This window comes from Rhea pennata, chromosome 17, assembly GCF_028389875.1.
Source record: "Rhea pennata isolate bPtePen1 chromosome 17, bPtePen1.pri, whole genome shotgun sequence".
Taxonomy (NCBI): Eukaryota; Metazoa; Chordata; class Aves; order Rheiformes; family Rheidae; genus Rhea; species Rhea pennata.
This window is the reverse complement of record NC_084679.1, coordinates 2,965,368-2,991,909: the sequence shown is the minus strand read 5'-3', so window position 1 is coordinate 2,991,909 and position 26,542 is coordinate 2,965,368. Positions and strand designations below refer to the sequence as shown.

The following is a 26,542-nucleotide window of genomic DNA, read 5'->3' as shown; positions in this document are numbered from 1 at the left end:
CTGAGTACCCGGATGTAACAATGGGGCGGGCGCGAAGGAGACGGCGAGCGGGAGAGGTCGCGGTGCATTCTGGGGGTGGGATGGGAGAAAGTGGTGTCTTAGCAACAGGCGGGAAGTAGTTCGCGTCCGGAGGAATTTTGGCCTGCGCTGCGACCGATAGTGACAGCCAGGGCTCCCGCCAATTTTAAGGGCTGAGGCGGCGGGGGGAGTGTGGTGGTGAGGAGAGAGAGTTTTTTTTTTTACGGGCCTTCTAACTTAAAGCATGTTATTTTAGCTTCTGTGTTATCCCACGTGCTTATTGTAGGCAAACATGTGGAATGATATTGAGCTCCTTGCAAACGATGACACAGGAAGCGAGAGGCTCTCTGTAGGTTTAGGACAGGAATGTGGAACTGCGTTGTACCAAGTGGATACACTAGTTCAAATAACATCTTCTGAGAAGGTAGAATTCATCAGAACCGCGTCTTTCTTTTTCTTAGTAATTATCAAAGCTTGTTTGTCATATTTTACAACATACTCTAACCATGATAACCTTTTCTTTCCTAGGTTTCAGTTAATCCACAGTTATATGCGTGCAGCTCCAGGGATGGCAGTATTATTGTTGTTGACAGATCAGTGGTGCTTCTTGACAGTACTGGCCAGTCTCTTCAGATGCATATTCAGTTTGGTAAGTTCACCACTTTGTAATCAACTAGAAGTCCAAACTGACTTTTTAAAAATATGTGTAATTTTTGTATAGAAAATATAAAAATATCCTGTGTGATTATCTATCCTGTAAAAGGAAGCATTATAATATATGCCTACATAATAAAATATTATTGCTGGTTTTGTATGTTATTAAAAATTATTTCTGTACAATTTAATTAGGGTGTTTGTCAACTCTTCACTGAAATGGTAATATTTCCTTTCCTGCAGTTTGATTTTATCAAAGTAAATACTTCTGAAAAAAATCTGTGATGCTGTATTGTCCACTTCCTGCGTTTCAAACATGGAAGTCTATTAATAACAAAAGCTTAATATTTCACATTTTGTTATGGAACTTTTCAGATACTAATGTGGATGTGGTTGGTATGTGTCAGGAAAAACAGTTTCTTGTGGTTGGTGAGAGAAGTGGCAATCTCCATCTTATTCACATACCATCAAAGCAAACCTTGCTAACCAAGGTACAGTGTTTTTTCTGTCCTAACTTTCCTGAAAGCCTTTCTTTCTCAGAATTTCTTGGATTGCTTTTTTTCTTTCAAATATCAATATTCTTGAGTTGAAAGATGTCTTCTAGTTTGAATAATCATACAGATTAGTGAGACATTTTTCTTCCCATAAATAACAAATAAGCAAAATATATCCAGGAATATATGTATAAAAAAGAACCATTTCAAAGAGAACATACAGGGTAAAGCCTCAGGACTGCTATTTCTAACCAGTTTCTTATAAAATAAAAAAGCATAAAGTTTAAACTGGTGTTCAGTATTTCAAATTAAGATTTCTTTTTAATCAGATTTAGAATAATAGTCTTTATGTTGATTCCATTTTAGATTTTAGCTGAAGAATCTTCAAGTGAAAAGACTTATTTAAATCTCATTATTGAGAAAGATAACACAGATGCAGGTAAGATTTTGATTTTTTTTTCTTTATCTCAGTTCTTTTGATTTTTTTTTTTATCATCTCCCAAGGAAAAATAGTATAAAATTATCAGAAGCAGTTTTACTTTGCATTGCAAAATATTAGATGCAGTTACATCTTGTTGGGCCTGACCTGCAGGTCTGTGAAAACTTTAGAAAGACAATCACTTCCAGAAAGCTTAAAATTCAAATGCTTTTTCAGCACATCTTTTCTAAAACTAGTTAGTTTTTTTTATGTGAAATTTGGTTGCTATATTATGGAACAAAACACATAACCCAGAACTTTATTCTGGCTCTCCACAGACCTAACTGGTACTCTATTTGAATAGTTAGAAATGTCTGGACTAATTAATAGTTACATTTTATTTCTAGTAACCTGTATGGAAGAAAGTTACACTGTCTTTTTCCGTATTTTATATGTTAGAATTGCAAAGTGAACTACTTGCTATTCACTATTTTCTTTGTTTTTCACTTTTTTGTTGTAGAAGGGGATTGATCTCCTGTAAAGATACGTGTCATGAGTTATTTTATGACTGATACAGAAAACAAAAAACTTTTAGAACTCAGTACCTCTTTCTGTTACATATCTTTGTTTTGGAATTGCAGTAAACCCATGGAAATGCTCAAAAAGGCAGGATTCCCTCTGCCTCCTTGCAGCAGGCTTTAGAGTACAGCAGTTCATGTTCTACAGCCTCCCAGTCCTGTTCATCACAAGATAATGCATATTTTGCTGAAAGCCTTTAGATATCTAGAGATGTTTGATATTTAGAGATACAAGATATTTAAGCCTAGTTTCATGATGAAAACAGAATTTGCAGTTTCATGTATGTATGCAAAAATCATAATTTCAGATGACTCAAGTACTTATTCTACCTTTTTTTAAGTCAAAGCTTTTTGTTTCAAAATAGTCTAATGATCAGATTTTTCCAATTATCAATTATTTCAATGCCGTTTTTATAATCAAGTGTTCTGTTTATAGCTATTGGATAGTTAAGTTTGAAGTGTTTGTGTTAGTGGGTTTTCTGTTTGTTTTTTTGTTTTTTAGGTGTCTATCATATGTTCATTCTTACAAGCAATGGATTCTTTTGTATTATGTGCCTCCCACTTGCTAAAACACAGGAAGGTAGGATGATCTACAAACCCTTTGGATTCCCATATGAACAGTGAAAGCTGTATTTACAAAGCTTTTCCGTGTTTCTTTCCACTAGGGTTAAGAATCTTGTCCTAAAGTATTTTGTGCAATCTTAGTTTGTTTTCAAAGGAAAATGAAATACTACTAGTTTTATAATAAAATTATTTTTGCATTCTTCCAAAAATTGCTTTAGCTTATGTTCCTGTGAGTCATTGCTTTAGAAGCAGAATTTAATTCATAATCCAATATTGTACTGAAGATATTGAGAAAAAAATTAATTTTTATTGCTGTGTAGGCATAGTTATTAGCTAATTTTCTCTGACTCCACATTGTGGTCAATAGAAACTGATCCTGTCAATGATATGAGCCAATGTGTTTTTCAGAATAGTCAAGTTAGGATCAAACTGTCGTATAAGAAGTTGGTGGTTGTTTGGGGGAAGGGAGGGTGTTCGTGTGTGTGGTTGCTTTTGGTTTCCTCCCCTCCCCCTTTGAAAATTTCTAAAACAGTTCCTTTTTATTAACACCTTTTTTTTTTTTTAATGTAGCAATTGACAATACAGATATGATTATGGCAAAGAAGGTAAGTTTCTAGCATATGTGTTAAATAAAGCACAGAATTTGTAACATAATTTTGATCTGGGCATTTCATTCATTGCTTATTAGTTTATTATTGCAACTAGTAATTGTGGTTTTTATTTTTTTTTCTTTACATTGGGAGAAGTGAGCAGTTAAGTTCAAAGTTTTATCCACTGATATATAAATAACTTTTAATTTCTTTTATTTGCCTTCCTTCCTTCCTTCCTTCTTCACCCCCACAAGTTACAAGGACAGATAAAAACAGCCTTCATTTCCACAGAAGAGTATCACAGCCTTGGCTGTCAGAATTCTGTGATAAGTGACTCAATGAACAACATCCATCTGATAATTGGGGTAAATAGCAAAATATTAATAATGATTTTTCTGTGATCAGTGATGGCATTTTTCTGATCTGCAACATTTATCTCTAACTGCTTGAAAAAGAATACGTTACATTTTATGGACTAAGACTTCTTCCTTTTGAGTTCCTTCACTACAAATTTAAAGGCTATAAGTTGTTCAGTCTGCCTATGTTTTTTCTCCTAAGGAAACAATTGTCATTTCAAACTTGGTACTGGTATGATGACTAGGGAAAAAAGATTTTCACCCTGGTTGTATAACCTTAATAAATCACTGTGGTTCCTAGTTTTGACAGGCTAGTGTATTGGTAGTCTAGTCCTTGGGCTTATAGAGACAAAGCCAAAGTTGGCAGGAGTCTTCCGATCCGGTTCCCGTTCAATAAAGTCTTGTCAAAGTAACAATTTAAGATCCCAGTTGAACAAAGCACTTAAGCATGTATTAACTAAGGGAACTAATGAATAAGTTTATAAATCTATTTTGAAATGCTCTGATGGACTGGAAACTAGTTCTCATAGTTCCTAGTCTGAAGCATGTTGAATTCAATGCAGTTTCTGTCAGTAGATTCAGTATACATTTCATTCAGGTTTCATATTCTACAAGAATAAAAAATGAATGTTTTGAAATGTGGCTTGCATTTAGAACAAAAACCTTCTGGGATGCTGACTGTAATAATTGATGTGGTAAAGGCCAATCTTGAAATGGGAAGGGAAAAAAGCTAACTTTTAAATGGGAGTTTTTCTGAATATCAACGTTCACAGGGAAAAAGGTGTTTGGTTAGTCTTGCAAATTTCCAATGTCAATGACTATATTTAATGTAAAACCCCATTTTACTTTATTAATAGGGTAAAGGTGATTATGTGCTCTCCAAATGGGATATAGATACTACCAATAATCTGGTATCTGCTAAAAGTTCTGCTGATTCAAGTCTGATCAAAGGTAAAAAGCTTTTTTCTTTATAGAAAAATGTAGAATTTATATTGAATTACAGAAAGTATTTTTCAAGTACTTTCTTGTATTAAATACACATATATCAAGTTGAAAACTTTTTTCGTAAATGTACAATCAAGATGCATGCTTCAAAATTGTTGAGTTTAACTTTATGTAAACTGTGCTTATGTTAAAGCTAAAATTCTAACGGAACTTCCTAGGTCTGTAGTTAAACGTTTGTATGTTTCTAGTGCTTGATTGTACGCTATAAAATGTTTATGCTTCAAATACATTTCTTAGAAAAATATTAAATTTACATGAATATGGCTGGGTTTTTTTAGGTGCAGTGAAACTTCAGGTTTTTGACAACCTGCTATTTGTTTTAGATACAGAGGTATGTATAACAGTTTAGTCTTTATTTTACTGTTTATAAAAATCAAAACAGCTTATAAAAATTATTTTAAAATGATAGCTCTAAAATATATTTCTATAAAATGCAGATACCTATCTTTTCAGAGAATATGGTCTTACTGTGGTTTTTTTAGTCATCTCATAGTAATTATTTAAGCTATGGAATATGTTAATATTCTGCTCAAAAAAAGACAACAAATGTAATCTGTGAAGAAAATACGAGATCATATCTGAATATTTGTACGTTTTTATCTAGAATATCTTGAGTATGTGGGATGTCTATACTCTTACTTTAATTTGGGATTGGCCTTTAGCGCCTATTGAAGAATTTCTTCTAACTACAGATTCAGATTCTTCTTCAGTCATACAGTAAGTAAGTGTTACAGCATGAATTTATGCTAAGTTGTCTATTGTTGCAGGAAATGTCCAGCAGTCATTTGATTTTTCTGGGGTAATGGATTTTTAGAATGAATAATTTCTAGTTGATCAGATGGGCAACTGGAGTCAGGCTTAGACATGAAGAGGTCTAAGAACTGAACTGCATGGTAGGAAAGATCTCTTTTGCATCTCCACAAATTCTGTTCAGATTCTTTTCTGGCAGTAGGCCAAAATATTGGACCGTGGCTCAGGTGTTCTTGGCTCTGCATTGTAGACAGAAGACCTTGGTGTTTTCTGCAAGAAGATTCCTTTTCGTGGTTTGTCTGTTGTTACTGCTAAGAAAGCTTGGACTGAATCCATATTATTTTGGAAATGCTTCTCTGGAATAAGATGTGAAATACTGCTTACAAGCCTGATGTTTAAAAAAAAAAAAAAAAAAAAAAACATATAGTCTATCTTTTAGAATAGCTAAATAGTAAGATCTTCAATCTACAGATGGGGAAGCTAAAACCTGGAGGTGAGTGTATTGGGTAAACTATAAAGGGAGTTAATAGAAGATAAGACTCTATTGCTCTTTCCATTACTCCTGCTATTGCAAAAAGGGGGGGGGAAGGAGAAGAAAAAAACATAGATGCGTTAGAAAAGGTTTAAAAGGTCAGAAATTAGATGTCCTCTGCATGTTAAAACATTGTTATTTTTAGGTCTGCCATAAGATTTCAAAATATACCAGTTTCCATAGAAAACTAAATTTTATAAAACCCAGAAGCCAGAATATTTTACAGTTTTAACGTAAGATTGATACAACATGTTATACTCTTTTCTTTTTTTTTTTTTCCTTTGTTCTGTAGGCAAGGGCTTACCAATGTTAAACTGATAATCCTGACAGTACCCGATAATAAACAGGTACAACCTCTTCACCTGTTTTCTCTTCCTCGATTGCTATGCAATTACTAATGAAAAACAACAATAGGAGATAGCTAAATATTTGGAGTATGCAGAACTTTTGGGAGCTCAAGGCCAAAACTGAGATGTTGCCATCCAGATAATAGGGCAGACTGAGTGAGGGACCATCACTATGTCTTGTGAGAGACTAGGACAAGCAGCTCTGCTGTTTGTTTAATTGTAATATTAATAGTCAAATAGGAGACAGTTAGACTTTAATATTGTCTTATATACCTTCACGGGTTTCTTCATAGCGATATCTTTGCTGTATTCAGCATTTACCTGCATGTACAACTAGTAGCCCTAACTGAAATAGAATGCCACAGTGAACATGATACAATATTTTGAATTAAGCGTGTCTAATTATACATGACAACGTCTGATACTGCATTAAACTTTCTCAAATTGTAGAGATCTGCTTTATTTGAAAACTTAAAAATAATTCACTTTTCATCTAATTCTATAATAACCCAGAAATGATCTTGCAAATATGACTGTGGCACCAGTATACAACACTTCTTTTTTTTTTTGACTTTTATGTTTCTTTCTTCATTTCTCTCCTTTTTCTTCTTTTCAGATGAAAAGTCTAATGGTTTTTACATTGCCTGCAATGCAGCTCCTGTATTCTTTGGAAGTATCTATTGTTTCTTCACTTGTTCAAAGTGGGAGCAGCACAGTAGGTTTAGAAATTTTTTTTGTGTGTTCCTTAAAGAAATATTAAAGAGGGTGCTACTGTGTTATTCTTACTAGATTAGAATGACTTGTGTGAAAAACTGTGCAGTAACTGCACATAAAAAGATTAAATGATGTCCCCAAAGGAAAAGATACAATATATAGTAAACTGAACAAGTTGATTCTGAGCCCAGATCTATTAGTTTAATGTTTAATTCTGCTGCCAATTGTTCTTGCTGCTGTTATGGCTGAAAGCTATATGAAGTTTTAAATTTTCTTTGCATTAAGAATGGTCTGAATTTATTTGAGTTTTATTTAGATTTTACATGGAAGAACTACTTTTTGTTTCTAACTTCTTTGTAAAGACTCTAACAAAAGGAGAAAGTCAAAAAATGTTGGTGAAAACTTGGTGAATTAGGAATGTTGTAAAGACTGAAGTGGAATGGGTATGTGAGAGGATACTCAGTCAGAAGTCTAAACAACGGCTTATTATTAGAATCATGAAAATGAATGTACTGAAGTTTGGATCTGATATGCAATAAAATGGGAAGCTGATGAAGTTACTGCCTTGTATGAAGCAATTGGCAGAAAAGATTATACATACTGTGGTGAAAATCATGGCTTATACATCTCTCTTATTTGATCTGAGATGATATATGCTCTGGTATTTCTCACATTGACAATATTCCATTTATGGAATGTAGCACAGAGGTTGAATTCTAAAAGATGTGAAGATGGATAGAATGTGGCCTGGTTATGGCATAGACAAGAAGAAAGTGAAGAAGAAGATTTGCTCATTTCAGTGTGTATATGGAAAGTCCAGTTAAGGCCATCAAAAATTTTAGATGGTGGAAACCATCCAAGAAATAAGATGCTAAGATTTTTTTTTTTTTTTTAATACCATATTTATCTGAGAGAAGATCAGTAGTTTGTTTCCAAACTAATAAACTATTAAGGCATTATAGTTGTGTTTTCTTACGACTTTTTTTTTTTCTTTTTCCTCTCCTTCCTTGCCAACTTATGGTTTCTATTGTTACTTGCTACAGGATACAATATACTTCTTGGAAGGAATTCATGAAAATCATCGGATGTAAGATAATTTTTTATGTATCACTAGATCACTGTTGTATACAAGTGGCAGATTACTTCTACATGCAGTTATTCTATAGTCGATAAGTTAAAACAGTTCCTTTATCACCCTCAGCTCCCCTGAAGGCCCAGTTTCTATTGTTGTGATGAGAAGTTTGACAGAAGCCTTGCCAGAAAATAGGTACTTTTTTCCTTGAAATTATGTTTTTTCCAATCTGTAACTTGACTCTTACATTTAAGTATAATGCTTTACTTTATTTCATCCCTAGATTAAGTCGCTTACTTCACAAGCACAAATTCACTGAAGCTGAGAATTTTGCTATTCAGTTTGAACTGGATGTTGAAGTGAGTTGCCTGTTTTTTGATAATTACATTGGGAGATTAATTAGTATAGCTGAACTTAAAAGCAAAGCTTCTGCCATATAGCCCAATAGAAAGCATTTAAAATATTACAGAAATGCTGGAATGTCATAGTACAAACTCTTTATAAATTAAAGCTGGTTCAAAATTAGCCAACTGCATGATGAACTATGTTTTTATGTACCATAACTAACAAACACTGCAATGGGAAGTGATGCAGAGGTACAGGGGCATTTTGTATCTTTAAGTAGCAGGAAACAGCATTGCTTGAAGAAGAGAATTCTCATGTACATTCATTAACACTTAGTCAGACTGCATTCACTGATTCGTTCAAATGCAATGTGAACGCAAAATCTTTGCTTTATTGCTGGATTTCCATAAGCTGTTTGTGTAAAGATGTGGAACTCCTCCAGTTCCTGTTAACTTTTAAGAATTACCAGGATCTCAGAGTGACTCCTTCCCTAATCTCACAATAAATAAATAAATCTCAGAACAGTGAGATTCTCCACCCCCCATCCATTTCTGTAGGCAGCAAATCCACTTTTGGTTGAGGTTGTGCCAGATTTCCTATTACAATCTGCAGGAATAGATTGATTCTGGCAAGAACTTTAAAAAGTCTATAGACTATCCCTTGTAGCGGAGTTGTACGCTTTCACAGACAAAAGAAGGTGCAAATAATCAGAATTTTTTAAAAAAATAACCTTAATAATTAATGAACAAGTGGGATTAAAAACGTTATTATATAGTTAGCTTCATGTTTGTATTTAATATACAGGCAGTCTTACTAACTTAAGATTTCCTTTTGTATTGTATTTTAATTTGTTTCAAGTATTTGATCTTTCTAGGATCTTTAACATAAACTCGGTGTTGAAAGTGTGACTTTACAAAATGTTACATGGAAGCATGAAGACTACTGTTTTCTGCCCCCCCTTTTTTTTTTTTTTTTTTTAAGAGGCTTAGCTAGTGAGACAAATCATGATTGTTAGGAACTGATAGATAATCCATTTCTGTAATGAATTGTTTGTTGCACACAGACACATGTCATCTCAATGCAACTGTGAAGAAATGTGTTGAGTTTTCAGTTGAATACTGTTTGCTTAAAGCTGAAGTACATCAAATTGAAAACTGAGTCTTTTTTTTTTAAACAGCTTGTATACAAAGTGAAAGCCGACACTATTTTAGAGAGACTGGCTTCAGCTCCTCTTGGGAGTTATGGTCAAACAGCCTGGTTAGATCTTGTGAATGAAGCCAAAGAAAATCTCCAAAAAATTCAGGTAAGTTTGTGTTCTCTCCTACTTCCCTACTATTTTAATTCGAATTATAAAGGCATTTAGAGTTAATTTAAAAATTTTCATTAATCAAACAGGATAGCCAATTTGTTGTGGATTACTGTATAAATGCTCCATGGCCACTATATGAAACAACTCAAGAAATGTTAAACTATGCTAAGGTCAGGGTAAGTTGCGTTTTTTTGTTTCGTTAAATTTAATTTCTTAAACCTGCTTATTCCTGTTACATGCTTCTGTGCAACTTGAGGGGGATATTTTCAACAAAATAAGTTATTCAGACAGTAAATGTGTTATAGATCATGTATTACCAAACATGAAGCAGCAGCAAAGCTTGTTCCAGTCTAGTTCTTGCTGTTAACAGCACACATGCTGGTCTTTTTGACTAAGAACAGAAAAAAAAAAAAAAAAAAAAAAAAAGCTTCTGGTTATACCTGCAGTCTGTGGGCTAATTATCTACATAATTTATGTATGTGAATTTATGTATTTTTTTTAAACTGTTTTCACATCAGAAAGCAGGTTTTATTTTTGAGTAACAATTTTTTCAAGTTCATTTTACTTTCAGGACTAACAGCACAAAATATGTGATCCCCCCCCCCCCCCCATCTTTCCTGCCTTATCCTATAGAACTAGAGATGCACATTTTCTGAAGTCTGGTTCTGCATGCATGTAGAAATCCATTCACAGCCCAATATTGTAGAATAAAGCCCACAATTTACATGCTACATTTTTGCTGGTGTCCTTACTAAATTCATAATGCTGTGTCTGATACACTCCGCAGCAACTGAGTTGTCAGCCAGATTTTCCTATATTTGTTTCAGGTCTTGAAGAAAGATGACAAAACCATTGCTCCATCACCTGATGGGGCTTTGGTATCCATAACTGAGGTAAGGACAAACTTCGCAGCCCAGTATGCCATATGGTAAAAAATTATGATGTACAGTTTTAAACCGTAGTACTGTCTAACTTTTTAAAAATCTAAATATTATATTTTAAAATAAGAGTAAATCACAATACTGACAGCTTTCAGAATTAAGTGATTCCTTCAGCCATAGAAAGATTCATTTTTGTAGTGTTCCAGGATTTGGAGGAAGAAACTTTCTTAAGGGCTTTTAGCTACTTATTTTATTTCTTAGTTAGTCCTGTTGTGTACTGCACAGCTTTTATGCAGCTTTAAGAAGAATCAATGAAAAATGTGTATTGAAATGAAATTTTGGATTAATCTTTTATTAGACAAGCTGTATTACATATGTAACTAACTGAAATTTAGTCTTTTCCTGCATCTCTCCTTTATGATGGTTATTCTAACTGTGTAATATTGCTCTTCAGCAATACAGATACTGATCTTAGTCTCTTGTCTGCATACAGGTATTGAGAGCTCAGTCAAGGCTTACCACTTTCTATGGAGCCTTTGGACTAGAGAAATTCAGGTTTGCTTTTAAAGTTTTGGTAAGATTGAAGGTTACTTTAATTACAATGGTTAAAGTATCTGCAATTGAAACAAAGATTTTTAAACTTGTAAAGTTTACTAAACTTTAAATCCTTTCTTTTCTTCCTGAAGCTTCCCTTCTTCCCCTGTAGAGGATGGGAAATTGAGTTAGCCTGTATTTTGAAAGCATGTATTATCTTTATTTTTATTTGTTTTGGAGGCATGTAGTTCCCTCCTTGCCCTGTAAGGGCATAGAATCATAGAATCGTAGAATTAGTAAGGTTGGAAGGGACCTCTGGAGATCATCTAGTCCAGCCCTCAAACGGGTGACCCATATGGGGATCGAACCCACAACCTTGGCATTATTAGCACCATGCTCTGACCAGCTGCCCTAAACCTAACCGTCAACTGCCTTTATCTCATACAGCACATAGCACTAGCTTTCTTTTTAATATTTATGTATAATAATAGAATTTCTTTTCCTTTTCTAACTTCTAGTGGTATTGCTTGGACGGAATTCTTGAATAATGAAGACATTTTTAAGAATATCCTTTCTGAGCTAGAAGAAGGAAATTTACCTTGTGCTCAGTACCTCTGGCTTAGGCATCAGGTGAGAGGACACAGCTATCCCTGGTGTTTATGGGGAATGATAAGTCCCTTTAAACTTACCAGCCTAACTTAAAGTCGGATTGATGCTGTTATGAAACAGTTTCTCAAAGAAGCAAAGGTCTATGGCAGAATTTCATCTATAATCACAATGATTACCTTCTTATCCTTAGAAAGCTGAACTTCTTATTGATTTAAGAATTAACTAGTATTTCTGATGTCAGGATCAATATTTCTAGGTCTGAAGGACAACAATTCTATGATTTATTCTATGGCAGTTGTAATCTGTTCACCTTCTTGGGAGCAGAGCTCTTGGTAACTTACAGAATATTTAAGTGGCATTTGCTGGCTACCTTGCAAGTCCTTTATAAAGAATTATATAGATGCCTTACTCTGAATGACAGATTCATAATAGTGGCTACAGGCTGTTATTTAGTGCAGAACTTTCAGGTCTGTTTCTTATTTTCTTAGGTAAGACAGAACTATGGGACAAGTAAAGTCCTAAAGTAAAAATATGATTATACCACCATAATTAGCTAAAAACGTGCTTCAGTTAGGTCATGTTTAAGAAGACCTTAGTCTAGTTTTTCTGAACAAACGTTTTTGGGAGAATTTTTTGTTTCTGGGTTTTTTTTGGTGAGTTTTTTAAAAAAAATTTAGTTCCTATCTATGCATGCTGAGATTTTTCTCTTTGTATTTATGAAATACATTGTTTCTTTGCATTAATTAAACAGCATTACAAAGTATCATATAAACCTCTACAAAGTATCAAACAAACTTCATAAACTGATTAAGTGTTCTGTTTTAATATTTTAGGCAGATTTTGAAAGCAACTTTGATGAGAAAATGCTAGAGAACCTGCTTAATGCCATCCGTGTCACTACTCCTTTAAAGGAACTATGTTTGTGGCTTAAAAATGTTGTGATCCCTTTCTTACGAAGAGCTGTGCCAAAGGGACAGGTAAGACCACTACAGAAATGTATTATGTAGACTTAACAAATATAGAAGGTAATTTTCTCAGACTGAGACTTTTATAGTCAGACCTACAGAAATTGTTTGCTTTTTTTTTTAATGCCAGAACCCTATTCTTACCTTTTCAAAAGAACTTTTGCCCTACGGTTTTGTTTTAAAAGAGCTTATTTCAAACATAACTTCTAATAGTAAATTTTGTTTTGATAGATGGTATGATTCTAACTGTACTTTTTTCAGAAAATGTTAGCAAAATGGCTGGAACAAGGTGCTCGAAATCTTGAATTAACTGATAAGGTCAGTAAAACTGCAGAAAGTTTGTGTATCTTGTGTTTCTATATGTATAATATAGTTTGCTAATGTCAATTATTTTGAACAGGCAAATTGGCCAGAAAATGGGCTCCAAATGGCAGAGACTTTTTTTACAAGTAAAAATCAAGGTGAAATGGGAATGACAACTTTTTGCCAGTGGAATCTTTTGGTAAGAAAAGTGACTGACATATAATTATTTGGTATTAAGAAACTTCTGAACATACACTCTGTGTTAGAATTGGAATGAACGATGATTGGATCACTATTGTTTTCAGTGAGGAAAGACTGAATTCAGTGAAAGGAACTAACTGAGTTCCAATCTTCTTGGGCTAAAAGATTAAAAAGAAATCAGTGCAACATTATTACCCTTAGTAAGTATATTAATAGTCTAAACATACATAATGTAGCTGAGTGTTTTGTAATACACAAATAAGCTTGCATACTACAAAAACCTTAAATTCTAGTAAAGAACCTCCATGTGAACTTAAATCAGAAACATGTCTCATTTCTATCAAAAATTTCAGAAATTTTTTGCTATTAACCATGTGTTATGGTCTGGAGAAATTAGGTATCTTAAAATTAGCTAGCCGTGAGGTTATGAATATTAAGTTATGTAAATACAAATAAATCATGTGTGTTGTATATCCTAGATATACCAGCATCTATAAAGGTGGTAGTATGAAAGTGGAAAACTGATAAAACTTAAAGCTAAACAGCTATACTGAAAACAAGGACATTCTGTACCCATTAAATCTACTGTCTTAAACTTCTGAATCCCACATGTGAAACATGTAATGGAAAGCAGAGAAGCTTCCTCTTTAAGCCACCTATTGAAAATTGGACTTAATACTTTCCATTATGTGCTCTATGAAGGTAACACTTCAGCACAGAGATTCATAAAGTATGCAAAGCATAAGATAATGTATGCAAGGTTTCTCAGGAAATCAGAAAAATAGGGCTTCTACTCCAAAGAAGGAATCAGTTGTTGGTACATTGCCTTTGATGGTCATTTGTCTAATCTGTCTATAAAGACTTTCAGTGAATGAAATGCTCGTGCCTCTTCCCTGTGTTAGGTGTTCTAGTACTGTATTATCCTTATCTTTAGAAAGTGTTCCTTTTCTTTTTTTTTTTTTTTTTTCCCCTCTTACCAGAAATCCTTGCAGCATTGTAAGTCGATTATCCTTATACTGAAAATCTGGAGAATAAATTATTTTCTTCCTCTTTGACAGCATTTAACTGATTTGAGGATTGTAGTAAGTCATCTAACGTTTCACCTATGAACACTGTTTCAGAAATGTGATGACTGTGAAGAGGTACGTCGGTTAAAGAAGCTGGTAAATGATTTACAAGAACTGATAAATCTGTACAGAAAATACAACTGCAGGCTGGCACTCTGTGATTTTGAAAAGGTAATTATATAGGCACTTCAAAAACAGTGCTTTTAAGTAGGGGGTGGTTCTGATGAGGAGAAAAACAATTTAGGGTAGGATTTGAAGCCCGGCAGAATAAGAATGCTGAAATTTTCATTTAATTGGTTAATCTTGTGTTCATAAACTGATAAGACTATTTGATACATTGTCTTATAAATTTTGTTTCAATAGGGATGTAAATGTATAATGTGATGTGATACTAAGAAAAAGAATGACTTAAACTCCATTCATTTGTAGTTCATGATAGGTTGTATGTACTAAATCCTGGCACAAGCATTAGCAACAGAAAAATTAGAAATACAACTGAACAATAAAGGAAGATGTTGGGTGTTTGCTTTTATTTCAGCTAAAGAGATGCTAGTTTCACAGATCTTTCATCAGATTTATCTGGGCAGTGGATGTTGATTTAGGTCACTGGAGAAATAAAAGATCTTGTTCTAAGATATATCATGTTCTAACCTGCCATTTTTCTACTTGCCGCTCAGGAAAATGCGACTACTATTGTGTTTCGTATGTTTGATAAAATTTTGGCACCAGAGCTTGTCCCGTCCATTTTGGAGAAGTTTATAAAACCTTACCTGTGCGAACATAATCTACAAAAAGATGAACTGCTCTTACAGTATATAAAGGTATTCATATTTTCTCTCTTTTGAAGAAAGCATGAATAAGCAGGAAATCAAATCTTATTTGACCAAACTATTTTTAGTTAAACTTGAATTTTAGGACCAGCTTTCAGATTAGCTTATTTTTGTTAATACCATATTGCTGAAATAGTAATTTTCAATAAGTTATTAACAGATAAAAGACAATAACCAACTCTGTCCTTTAGTACCTGAAAACCTTTTTGTTGTTGTTTATAACACAGCATATTCCTGGGTTTTCTGAATTCAAATATCCTAATCTTCTTTGTCAACATATACAGGATTTGCTAGAACGCTGTCGTACACGGTCTACTTCAGTATTTGAAACTGCATGGGAGGCAAAGGCAATAGCTGTCATTGGCTGCATCTCTGACACAGATGTATGTACGTTTTATAAAATAATCAATATGTGGCTCTAATATATTAGTTCAGAATGAAAAATACAGTTTTTAGCTAGGTACAGTGAGTGGTGAATTTCACTGAAGAAGACCAAATACTGTATTGGGTTTTTTTAATTCTGTCTTAATAATCTTCTTTGTCATGTTCTTTGCTTGATCTGATGGCATGCATGTTTCCTTTATCTTGGAATGGTTTGTTTCTGCTTCATTGCCACTTTTGAGGGGCAGTTGTGGAAATGGCATTCAGCTAACGATTGACCGCTCTCAACACCCAAGGATCGAGAAATAAGGTCCAGGATTGTGGTCTTGTGGAGATTGGTTAGTGAGACAGTGTCTTGTTTTATTGTTGAACAATCCAAATTACTTAGAGTATCTCCAAACATATAGATATACAAAACAAAAGTAACCTATGTCACCTTCAGCGTTTTCTTGAATAACGCATTTTCAGAGTACCTTCAAATGTTATTAATATTGCATGAGCAGCTGCAAAGTTTATAGTAAGCACTGCATGCTATGTACTATGAATGTTATAGTGAGATGACTTAATGAAGATAAACAATTCAAGACAGATGCCTGTAAATCAATTAACTTCTACCCTTAAACTGTAAAAGACTTTGTAAGATATTTTACATGACTACGTATCTTGCTAAAGATAGGGAACATGTTCTCAAATGTGTCTTAGACAAATGTTATAGAAACCTCTGAAGTAAAGACATACTTACAGAACTTAGAGCATAGTTTTGATGACATCACATGGAAAACTCACCAATTCTAATGTGTGTGAAACTCAAGCCCTTCCGTGTCATAAATTACTATACCCATTTTCTAATCTATTTTGATGCATCAAAATATTATGATAATGATATTCCCTTTATGCAAGCAGAGTTTGGGCCAGGAAATAAAATGCTTATCTAAATGAAGCACATGTAAATAATAATTCAAGAGATTAATGGATAACTTATTTCAAAAAATTTTGCTTTATTTTCTTTCATAGCTGAAATTTGATGCAGTTCTGCAGATAATGCATGGGGCAATGGTACCATGGAGTGCAGCAGTGGAGCTGCTGGTAAAGCAGCATTTGGAAATGAATCATTTCAAGTAAGGCAACATCCCCCACACTACCTCTCCTCCATCGGATGATTCGATATATACTTTCAACAAGCAACACCTCTCTCTCTTTTTTTGGAAAGAAAAGTTATGCATTATCTGATGTATTATGATGTTCAAATCTAAGTAACAAGGACAAATTAACAATTATCAAGCAAATTAACAATGATCTGATTTTTTTCCACAGAGTAAAGTTACTGCAGGAAAGTTACCAACTGATGGAGATGAAGAAGCTTTTGCGAGCCTATGGGATAAGAGATACTAATCTCTTAAAAGACAAGCAAATGATAATGGTAAATGATTAGCATTTCTCTTATGACTTCTATTAGGCAAAAATTTGTATGTTTATCTGCATGTATTTTGATGAGGTATTAAAGGCCAGATTTTGCAAAAGAACTTAGCAACTAGTACCTGCCATCTGTTACCAGCATCCATTTGCTTGTACAGTTGGTACTTATTTGCACTGATTTTTCTGAACAAAGTACCTGAATCTGAACTCATCAGTAGAGAATATTTTAAATCCAATCTTAAGTCTTTTTTAATAACTACGTGGTTTGGTTTCTTTATGCTTGGAATAAATTAATCTTGTTCTGCATGCTTGCCTGAAAGCCAAGTGATTTTTAAGTGATTTTTTATTTAAGAACTAGAAGATCTCTGATAGCCTATACTAATTAGCACAGCAATGTTGATCTAGTGCTTTCCGCAGTGGGGAAAGAAAAGGAGAGAAGCTAAAGAAATATCAGACTACAACCTCTTAAGCCTTCCAGTCTGATTTCTCCTAAAGTCACGATATATAATGTTTGGAGATTTTTGTTTTCAGCATCTCCCCTTTAACGGGGAGAAAAATGAACATTCCTAGAAAAGTCCTTTGCCATGTTGTTGAGTTAGATGAGGCCCCTGAATATTGAGAGCTCATAGGATAATATGTACATCTATACCAACTACATAACTCTCTTTATCCTAGCCCACTCCCAGTTAGTATTTAATGAAATTTTATCTACAGGCAACTTCTAGATAACTTGCTTAGTACGGGCTGTACATTTACAATGCAGAATTATTTTATGTTAATGATTTTTGTTATCCCATAACTAACAAGCTAAACTCCTTATCTGTTTTCCTCTTACAGAGGCTGGTGAAATACATTCTTAAACAAGATACCCCTACTTCTTTAGAAGATGCTTTGAAAATTGTAGCAGCATATATGTTGCCTACTGTGGAAGTCTACATCCTGAGAATGATAGACCTGATTGATAAAGAAAGAGTACTGAAATAGTTCATGTCACTTGATCTCAGTATTTAAAAACACTGTGCCCTGTTTTCCAAAACAGTGGCAACAGTTGTAGTATTTGCTGACGTCTTGTGCAGTTTTCATATTTGTATTTTATTACAGTTCTATTAATTGTACACGTAACTACCTATACTTAACATTGAAAATCACACCTTTGACAGAGTTTTAAACATAGTGAACCCTCCTTCACTTTAAAGCTTGTCTTACGTATATAAGACATGGTTTTTATCTTTTTAGTGGGAAATGAAGTATGGTACATATATTTCACATGCTTTTTCAGTTGGAATTACTTCTGAGCAAGTTGCTTTTTTTTGCTAACAAGAAAAAAAATATTTCTGAGTTGGTAGTGTAATGTGATACCTCACATCAATATATAGCTGCTTCTCTGGTATTAAGGATGCGTAAATTTTGTATATACCGCAGACTGTATGTCTTGAAGTTGAACCTTTGAAGTCCATCAACAGAGCATAGATCTTATCTACTCGGCCATCATACAAATATTATATCAAAGTAAAGAAACATACATAACATAACATGCATAAATTTAAGAAAATTTAACCCTTCCAAAAGGAAATGCTTTGCTTACGTCTGATAGATAGATAGAAATATATACTTTTTTTTTTTTTCACCCCCCTGCAGGGAGAAGAATCTCTGACATTATTAAAATCTCTGACTCTTGCTGAAGCTGAGAAAGTTGCAGAGAGATTGACTGTATGGGGGACACTAGTATTACGAAATAAAGCAGATAATTCTGAGGAGGTACTAAATCTTCACATTTTGAAGTGTGCGCATTGATTACTCTTCCTACCCGAATGCTTTAAGTTAGAGAATGGAAACATAAAAGCTGCTTCTTTCAGCAGAGAGGGTTGATGAACTGACCCTGCTTTGAGGAGAAGGTTAGGCTAGGTTTCCTCTGGAAATCTCTTCCAACCTGAATTGTTCTGATTCTCTATACTTTAAAGTTACTCTATGTTGTTTTCAAAGGCATCTCCACATAGTGACATCACCATCTGAATTCAGTTAAAATTTTTATAAATTCTGCTACATTATTATACCTCAAGTCTTATGTGTTCTCCAATTCTTAATTTAGTTGCTTTGAAAATATGTATTCAAGATTGTGGTAGGTATGGTCTTGCCACACACCAAAGTGGGATGAAGCACCACAGCTGACAGTGTGCATCATTAGCTTACAACCACAGAACAGATTTTTTTTTTTTTTTTCTCTCCAGCAATTGTTTTAGGGAATTATTCTGGGAAGGGGAAAGAAAAACAAAGAGGGGAAGAGCAAAGAGTTTCAAAATTCCTGTGAGATCTGAAGCTAGACTGTACTGGAGTACATAGCATGTATTTTATAGCTGCAATATATATTTCTGTAAAGGATGCATATTTACAATTAATTTCTGTTCCCTTGCTTTTCAATTGATATTATTTTAGAGGTAAGGATTGTTGCTCAAGATATTTGCAGAATATTGCATAATATTTTAATAGAATGAAAGCTTGAAAATCACAGCCTGTTACTGGTAACAAACAAAACCTTACCTCTCCTGTTTACCAAAACAAAACCTTAACATCTCCCTTTCCTTCAGCGCAAAACACAAATGTTTATGACAAAGACACTCGTGGAAGTCCTTAAATTCCTGTTTAACATTCAAAAAGGTAAGTTATAAGTTGCAAATCTTACTTCTTGACTCCGTTTACAAACAAAAGATCTTTCTCCCCCAACAGAAAAAAGAGTCTTTCTTGCTTTTTAGTCTTTGCTAAAAAAAAAAAAGTCTTTCTCCCCCAACAGAAAATCCTCTGAAGAAAGATGAATGTGAAGCAAACCTGAAAATGTTTGAAACACTTGCTACCCTGCAGGTAGGTATTTTTATAGTTTCAAACTACTTTTGATTTGCTGTAGTTGTTTCAATTGATCTTATAATGTGGATGATATAAAAAGTTAAGTGTGTTTACAACTTCTGTGCAAAAGGTATTTGTATTATTGACTTCAAATGGATTGTAAGGCTATGTCTATGCTAACAAATTAAAAGAGTACCAGGTAAAGTTCCTGAGCAATAGAACTCAGTTGTCTTCTCAAATTGTTAGCATATCTGGCATGCCAACTAGTACAATAATGCCAATGCTGTGCCTGAAAATTGTCTAATAAAATCAACCACAGATCATTCTTAATAAACTCTTTGGGTGCTCCTGTTCTATGCTTTGACTTTGATTAATCAAAGACCGGATCTGGTTAACTTCTGAAAAAGCCCAGGTCTTCTGCTCTAGCACATTAATTTTTTGTTAGTCACACTTATCATAGGCTGAATCACTCTGTCATAAAAGCTGAAGCAGTATCTTGCTGTTGATCAAACATTGTTCACATTACTTTACAGTATTTCCTAACCATATCTCTGCCTTGTTAGAAAGAGTGTGGCTAAAATTGCTTAGACATGTAGCATGCAACACTGTGGTTCTGGCAAGAAGTAACAGAACTTCATAATGTCCAATTAAAGCAAAAGCTTGAATAGTCTCACACGTGAAAGATTTCATGATAGAATACTATAGTATTTTCTTAAGGTCTTGTTATGATTTGTAGACTTAAATTTTTTAATACAGCATTTGAAGAAGCAGTATCTTTTTTTTTTTTTTTAACTTTATTTATCCACTATCAAGCAAAATTCTCCTAATTTATTATATAAATGTTAGCAATTGGTAGAAACTAATAAAATCAACCTTTTACTAGAAGAATGAAACAAGAAATAAAAGCATTTTAGCAAAGGTGGCAAAAATTTCCAAAGGAAGTCACGTGAATACAAATACATAATCGCTTCTTCTTTTTGTTGTTGTAGGAAGATTTTGATATCTTTCTTTCAGTCAAAGATTTTAGGAATCCTTCGCTGATGTCTAGGCTTCTTGAGGAGCACATAAAGGCTTATGAAACTGTCAGATCTCTGTCAAAGTCTAAAAAAGCGCAAACAATGAATTGTGATTCAGAAGATGGCAAAACAAAGAATCGTTCCACTGGGTCAAGATTGTATAGACTGGCTTTGCTTCTGCAAAGGACAGAACAAGAACTGGGAGAAAAACTGGCGTTGAGAGCATTAGATGCTGGAAAAGTTGAAGACGCTGTGAAAATATGCAGGTAAAATTGCAGAGGTTTTCAGATTTTTCATGGGCTTTTCTGCATCTATTTCTGATACTTTGTAGAAGTAAGTAGGTATAGAGCAAAGGAAATTTGGGGGTTTGGTGGATTTTCTTCATAAAAGGAAGAGGAACGTTTAAGCAGTACGCTCTTCCTTTGTAGAAGATTATGTGTAGAGTTGTGTTGTATTCTTCGAAAACTGTAATTATTTTTTGCCATAGCATGATTACTAAGTAAAAAGATTTCACAGTTTTATAGCAAGGTAAGGAAGGCTTCATCACCATGTTAAATAGCCATTGTGAGAGCTTTTCAACTCCTGCAAATGGAAGAAAACCGTTGTATGCCGGCCAAACAATGTTGTGGTTTTTAGCTGGTCTCTACCCATGCTTCTGTAGTCAGTTTAATATTATTACCCCCCCCCCAAAAAAAAAAAAAAGAAAAAAGAAAAATCACATGAAAATGTTAAATATTTGTTGTTAATTATCAATAGTATGTTCTATATCCTTCAGTATTTATCTCTGAGACAAGCTCCATTGTACTTTTTAACTTCCGTCAGAGAAGTTTTAGCTGCATTGCATCATCTAGGTGAAAAAATTTGTGTAGAATTAGTTACTATTTGATGCCCTTTTGTATTTTTATTTGCCTGTGGCCTAAAGGCCTTTTTTAATCCATTTTTTAATAGGGAGTTCTATGAAAATCACTGTAATGAAGAAACAGGGAAGCTACTGTTTTCAGCATGTCAAAGGCTTTGTCATATGTTAGGAGCTGATGTTCCAATGATCACCCCTAAAGATACGAATCTTCCAGCAGTGATCTATGAAATGGCTTGCCAAGCAACTACCATATGCAGTCCTGGTAATTACTGTTACTGTTTGTTTGTGTTCATGTTGGAAAAGTATCTTTCCAAACAAATTTTTCAAATGAACATGAAATCAAAGTGAACTTCTATACATGCTTCTGTAAAAATAGGTGATGCAAAAAACTGTTTTCTTTTAATAGGGCATACGAACCATCCATTAATAGTATGCTAATGATATTAATATTTTTACAGATTTGCTATTAGACTCTCTTGAACTATGTAAATATACTTTGGCTGCCAAGGATATTTACAGACAATGCCAAATAGAAAACTGTGGCTTTACAGCAAAGGTAATTTCTTCGAATTTACAGATATTTGCAAAATATATATAATTTTTTTTAATGTCTTCATTAGGGCCACTAAGATGATTAAGGGACTTCAGCATCTCTCATATGAGGAAAGGCTAGGAGAGCCTTTTCAGCCTGAAGATGAGAAAACAAAGGGGATCTTGTCAATATGTACAAGTTTCTGAAGGGAGGGTGTCAAGCGGATAAGGCCAGACTCTTTTCAGTAGTGTGCAGCCATAGAACAAGAGGCAGTGGGCACAAACTGAAACACAGGAAGTTCGTCTGAACACAAGGGAAAACCTCTTCACTGTGAGGATGACTGAACACTGGAACAGATTACCCAGACAAGTTGTGGAATCTCCCTCCTTGGAGAGACTCAGAAGCTGCCTAGGCACAGTCCTGGGCAACATGCTGTAGGTGATCCTACTTGAGCAGGAGGGTTGGGCCAGATCTCTAGAGGTCCCTTCCAGTCTCAACCATTCTGTGATCTATTGACAATTCTTTCAAATTGATCTAGCAATATTTTCTCTTAAAAAAAAAAAAAAAAAAAGTTGCCAATATAAATTAAACTGGTCAAACTGATGCGAGTACTAAAAGCAGCACTGCAGTGACATCTAAGCACAAGTAGTTATTCACCACTTACATTTCTGTATATGAAATCCTCCTATGTGACTCTGAAAATAGTAGTGCTTTTGTTAAAAAGCTGCTGCCAAGCCTACCAGAGAGCATAGAAATCTAATTTTACAAAAGCTTTTTTTTTTAATGGCAAAACAAAGAAGGGAGGTGTTTTTTAAATGCATGTATTATTTCTTAAATGCATGTGTCATTTGAAAGCATTTCCAATAGTTTTGTAAAATTTTAAGTTGGATCAAGTTCTTGAATGGCATCTTTGTTTTTTTGTTCAGGTCAAGCAGTGCTTTGGGCTATTTAAAATGAATGGGCTTTTACAGTTCAAGTGGAGTAGAACAAAGCAGATAGGCAAGCGTATTTATGCCCTGAATGTTATTTTTCTAATAAAAATAATCCATTTGAAAAATGTTTGCCTGTAATAGGAATGTTTATGCTGAGCCTCCATTAAAATTTTTTGCTTTGAAATTAAATAAATGCAACATGAAGAGAAGTGGGAATAGGTAGGAAATCTTATTTAATATTTAATAAAAAGTAGTATAATCTATTTCCAAATAATAAGATCATGTTCTATTCCTATATTTGAAGACTGTAATTTTTTGCAATACTTTGTCAGTAGACATACCTACTAGGTGTTCTTTTGATTACTTAATACTATTGACTATTTATTTATTTATTCATTTGTTTTAATTTAGACAACAGCTTTTGGAGGAGATAAAGATCCTTATGAAGAGTGGACTTACGATGACTTCTTTAATGAAGATGGGATAGTTCTTGACCCACAGATAGCTCTTCCAGTTGCATATGAAACTATTGCTTCTCTTCTGCCCATTTCTGGTAATTTTTTTCCTGAACATTGAGTCAATATACAATCTATATTTCATTTCACGCAGATTTTTTTTTTAATCTAGGAACAGAAATAATTCCACATGTGTGTGGAAATTAACATCTCAGAAATCACTATTAAGTGAATCTGTGGAAGAAGTATCCATTGAGGGTGCTATAGAATGTACAGATGGCTTCTTTATGTTCTGGTTTAGGAAGACTCTGATAGAGTGCTCTGGAGAAGTATTACTATAGGCTTGCCTTGTTCTTATCTTCTTCAGACATTTTCTGGTGGCCACTAGCAGAGATAGGATTTTAAGCAAGATGAAGTTCATGTTAGATCTATAATAATGGTCCATATGTTAAACATCATTGTAGATGAGCAGAACTTTTTGAAAATTTCAAGTATTATGAAAAAAATCTACAATGTCATAGGTGCTGAAAAAGATACTGTAGAGTTCTGTAGAAGAAACACTGAATATTTTAGAATTAATTACTTTTAGGGGTGTGGGTTTTTTTTTTTTTTTAAGAGGAGATGTAAGTACTTTTTCCTAATGTGTCATTGATTAAAAATCATTTATTTGCGAATGCTATTTCATAAGGCTAAATCTACCTTTAAGAGAGATGCTTATTTGATTTAATCAGATTTATTACTTTCACAGATAAATGTTTAGATTGGCTGTCCTGTCAAGGCAAAGGGATTTATACGTAGAGTAGTTACTCAGAACTGTTGGCTTATATTCCTTTATGCATTTGAAGAAATACTTCTTCCTATGAATTGTAAGAGCCTAATTATAAGTCACTTTATGTGAACTCTGTTCTTACCCAGCTCATTTTATGTACTGTCCTTGAAGTACGATATTTTTAAATTATTGCCAGGATTCATAGTATTGCTGAGATCTTGGCTCATTGCTAATGTATATTTATGTGTCTTTCAGATAACAAGCTGTACCCTTTGGATTCGACAAGCTTGGCAAACTGTGCATTTACTAAAGGTATCATGACAGCAGGCTGACCACTTTAAAAGTATAAATAACGAGACAACTAGAGAATGTGGGGTTTAAATTAAACCCACATAAGCATGACTAGCTTGTAATTTTTTTTATATAGATACCTAGATGTTCCTCTTGCAGCCTGATGTTAGGGAGACAGCTTGGTTCACCACAAAAGACACCAGGCTTGATGGCAATTTCTGTTGTTCCCCTGTGTGATTTTAGGCATGTCAAAGACAAAGATTTCTTCAGTACAGAAGTGTCAGAAATGCTAGCTGGGGCCATTACAGCCTTTCCAAGATGACGACAAACATCTAGTTTTTGAACTAAAATGAGAGTCTGTATTAAGTTACAAACTTAGAAATTTTAAAGTTTATGAAGGAAGTCAAGGTTGGTCTTTTGATACCAGTTTAGTGAAGAAAAATAAACTGATATAAAGCATATTGTTTTTGAAATTTATATATATGTACACAGAATAATTGTTTTCTGGATTTGTTTGGTTTTGGTGAAATATCATAGGACAGAACCTTCTGTTGCCAGCTAGAACACCCATCTGTGCAGAGCTACAAAACCTCATGGAATGTAGTCAATGCGAGTTAGCTCTGCGCTTAATAGTCTGTTCGTTTGGATCCTGTCTTCAGCACGGTATATCAAACAACATGGATTTGTCCCTGAGCGAGAAGGTACGGCAAGGACTATGCTGAATTTTGATGGCAAAACAAAACTTAGAAATGTCTGCCATTAATAAATTTGCAGTTGTTGTACAAGTAGCTGATAGGTTGGAGAGGGCTATCCCCAAGACCTCCCTGAAAATTTACTACCATCTGATCAGATGTGCAGTAGTTTTCTGAAATGGTAGTTTTTTCCTCTCTTGTGGGCATCTGTTTCTCTTTGCAAAGTATATTCCGAACCAAACTCCTAGCCTCTGCATGGAGGTCAAGAATCGAAGTGGTGTTAGTAATAGATTATTATACTGTTTCACATCGTGTTATTGCTTAGGATGGGAAAAGCTGCAAAGGGAATATTCAAGCAACATTGCTCTGTTCAAAAGCAATTGGAACAAAAAGAATCCTCTTTCTAAGATCCTGGTTCTGAAAATAAAATTACTCTAGTGCTTCTTAGTATGCTATAACTGACAAGAGAATTTGAAGGCTTGGAATTTATTTTTAAACCATCCACTGACTATCTTTTTTTTTTATTAGCTACATGATGGCAAAATGCTAGCTGACACTAAAAGCTTTCTCATTGCTATGAAACAGAAGTCCACTTCTGCAATTATGACCACTATCCGAACCTTACTACACAAGGTAGGAGTGTTCTGTATCAAGAAAAGGCTACCCTTCCTTCCACAGAAGTCTATTCTGATATTTTCATGCAGCCAAATGCTATAAACCCCATACACTCTGGAAAAAATCATGTGTCTTAGAAAACCATAGAGAAGGTGAAGGAAGCAGCGTCAGTATTTTGCCAGTGGGAGACAGCAAGTAGGCTCCACAGCTTCTTGTCTCCATATTAGAGTGAGGCAGGGTGGGCTGAATGGCCTGAGAGGGTTAACTTCAGTGGCCCCTACTGCCTCACTTCCTTCTGGAAGTGGAGTGTGCATTACTGAATAGCCTCTGAACTGACACAACCTCACTGGCAGCCACATGTTGTCACCCTAGCACACCTCTTACAGGCTGTGGCTCTTAAATTGTACACTAGTTGCTCTACCTGCAGGTTTTTATACAGTGGGAGCTTGAGTTCTGTAGGATTCTCTAAGTGCTACTAAATTATAGTAATGATCTTTATGATCTGCAGGTATTTGCCACCTGATTTTTCAATCCTAATTTCATATTAGATTTTTTTTTTCATGCTTCCTTTAACTGACGAGTTTTTTAAAAAGCTATCAGAAAAACTTGC

General features: G+C 34.2%; 1 protein-coding gene across 1 annotated transcript in view; it reads left to right on the top strand.

Moving 5' to 3' along the window:
- Nucleotides 1-304: 304 nt before the first annotated feature.
- KNTC1 (kinetochore associated 1) overlaps nucleotides 305-26,542 on the top strand; it is a 41,951-nt gene continuing 15,713 nt past the window's right edge. The window contains exons 1-39 of the mRNA XM_062590350.1: nucleotides 305-442; nucleotides 547-667; nucleotides 1,048-1,163; nucleotides 1,533-1,605; nucleotides 2,665-2,742; nucleotides 3,297-3,331; nucleotides 3,571-3,681; nucleotides 4,530-4,623; nucleotides 4,956-5,008; nucleotides 5,282-5,394; nucleotides 6,252-6,306; nucleotides 6,923-7,021; nucleotides 8,064-8,107; nucleotides 8,222-8,287; nucleotides 8,376-8,451; nucleotides 9,615-9,740; nucleotides 9,833-9,922; nucleotides 10,574-10,639; nucleotides 11,103-11,182; nucleotides 11,680-11,791; nucleotides 12,604-12,747; nucleotides 12,997-13,053; nucleotides 13,136-13,237; nucleotides 14,361-14,477; nucleotides 14,984-15,127; nucleotides 15,421-15,519; nucleotides 16,532-16,635; nucleotides 16,832-16,937; nucleotides 17,771-17,905; nucleotides 18,572-18,691; nucleotides 19,519-19,588; nucleotides 19,722-19,789; nucleotides 20,761-21,053; nucleotides 21,736-21,908; nucleotides 22,105-22,202; nucleotides 23,522-23,663; nucleotides 24,590-24,646; nucleotides 25,163-25,326; nucleotides 25,846-25,950. Coding sequence (XP_062446334.1) covers nucleotides 311-442; nucleotides 547-667; nucleotides 1,048-1,163; nucleotides 1,533-1,605; nucleotides 2,665-2,742; nucleotides 3,297-3,331; nucleotides 3,571-3,681; nucleotides 4,530-4,623; nucleotides 4,956-5,008; nucleotides 5,282-5,394; nucleotides 6,252-6,306; nucleotides 6,923-7,021; nucleotides 8,064-8,107; nucleotides 8,222-8,287; nucleotides 8,376-8,451; nucleotides 9,615-9,740; nucleotides 9,833-9,922; nucleotides 10,574-10,639; nucleotides 11,103-11,182; nucleotides 11,680-11,791; nucleotides 12,604-12,747; nucleotides 12,997-13,053; nucleotides 13,136-13,237; nucleotides 14,361-14,477; nucleotides 14,984-15,127; nucleotides 15,421-15,519; nucleotides 16,532-16,635; nucleotides 16,832-16,937; nucleotides 17,771-17,905; nucleotides 18,572-18,691; nucleotides 19,519-19,588; nucleotides 19,722-19,789; nucleotides 20,761-21,053; nucleotides 21,736-21,908; nucleotides 22,105-22,202; nucleotides 23,522-23,663; nucleotides 24,590-24,646; nucleotides 25,163-25,326; nucleotides 25,846-25,950 — 4,038 coding nt within the window. The 5' untranslated portion in view covers nucleotides 305-310. The remainder of the gene's footprint in view (nucleotides 443-546; nucleotides 668-1,047; nucleotides 1,164-1,532; nucleotides 1,606-2,664; nucleotides 2,743-3,296; nucleotides 3,332-3,570; nucleotides 3,682-4,529; nucleotides 4,624-4,955; nucleotides 5,009-5,281; nucleotides 5,395-6,251; nucleotides 6,307-6,922; nucleotides 7,022-8,063; nucleotides 8,108-8,221; nucleotides 8,288-8,375; nucleotides 8,452-9,614; nucleotides 9,741-9,832; nucleotides 9,923-10,573; nucleotides 10,640-11,102; nucleotides 11,183-11,679; nucleotides 11,792-12,603; nucleotides 12,748-12,996; nucleotides 13,054-13,135; nucleotides 13,238-14,360; nucleotides 14,478-14,983; nucleotides 15,128-15,420; nucleotides 15,520-16,531; nucleotides 16,636-16,831; nucleotides 16,938-17,770; nucleotides 17,906-18,571; nucleotides 18,692-19,518; nucleotides 19,589-19,721; nucleotides 19,790-20,760; nucleotides 21,054-21,735; nucleotides 21,909-22,104; nucleotides 22,203-23,521; nucleotides 23,664-24,589; nucleotides 24,647-25,162; nucleotides 25,327-25,845; nucleotides 25,951-26,542) is intronic.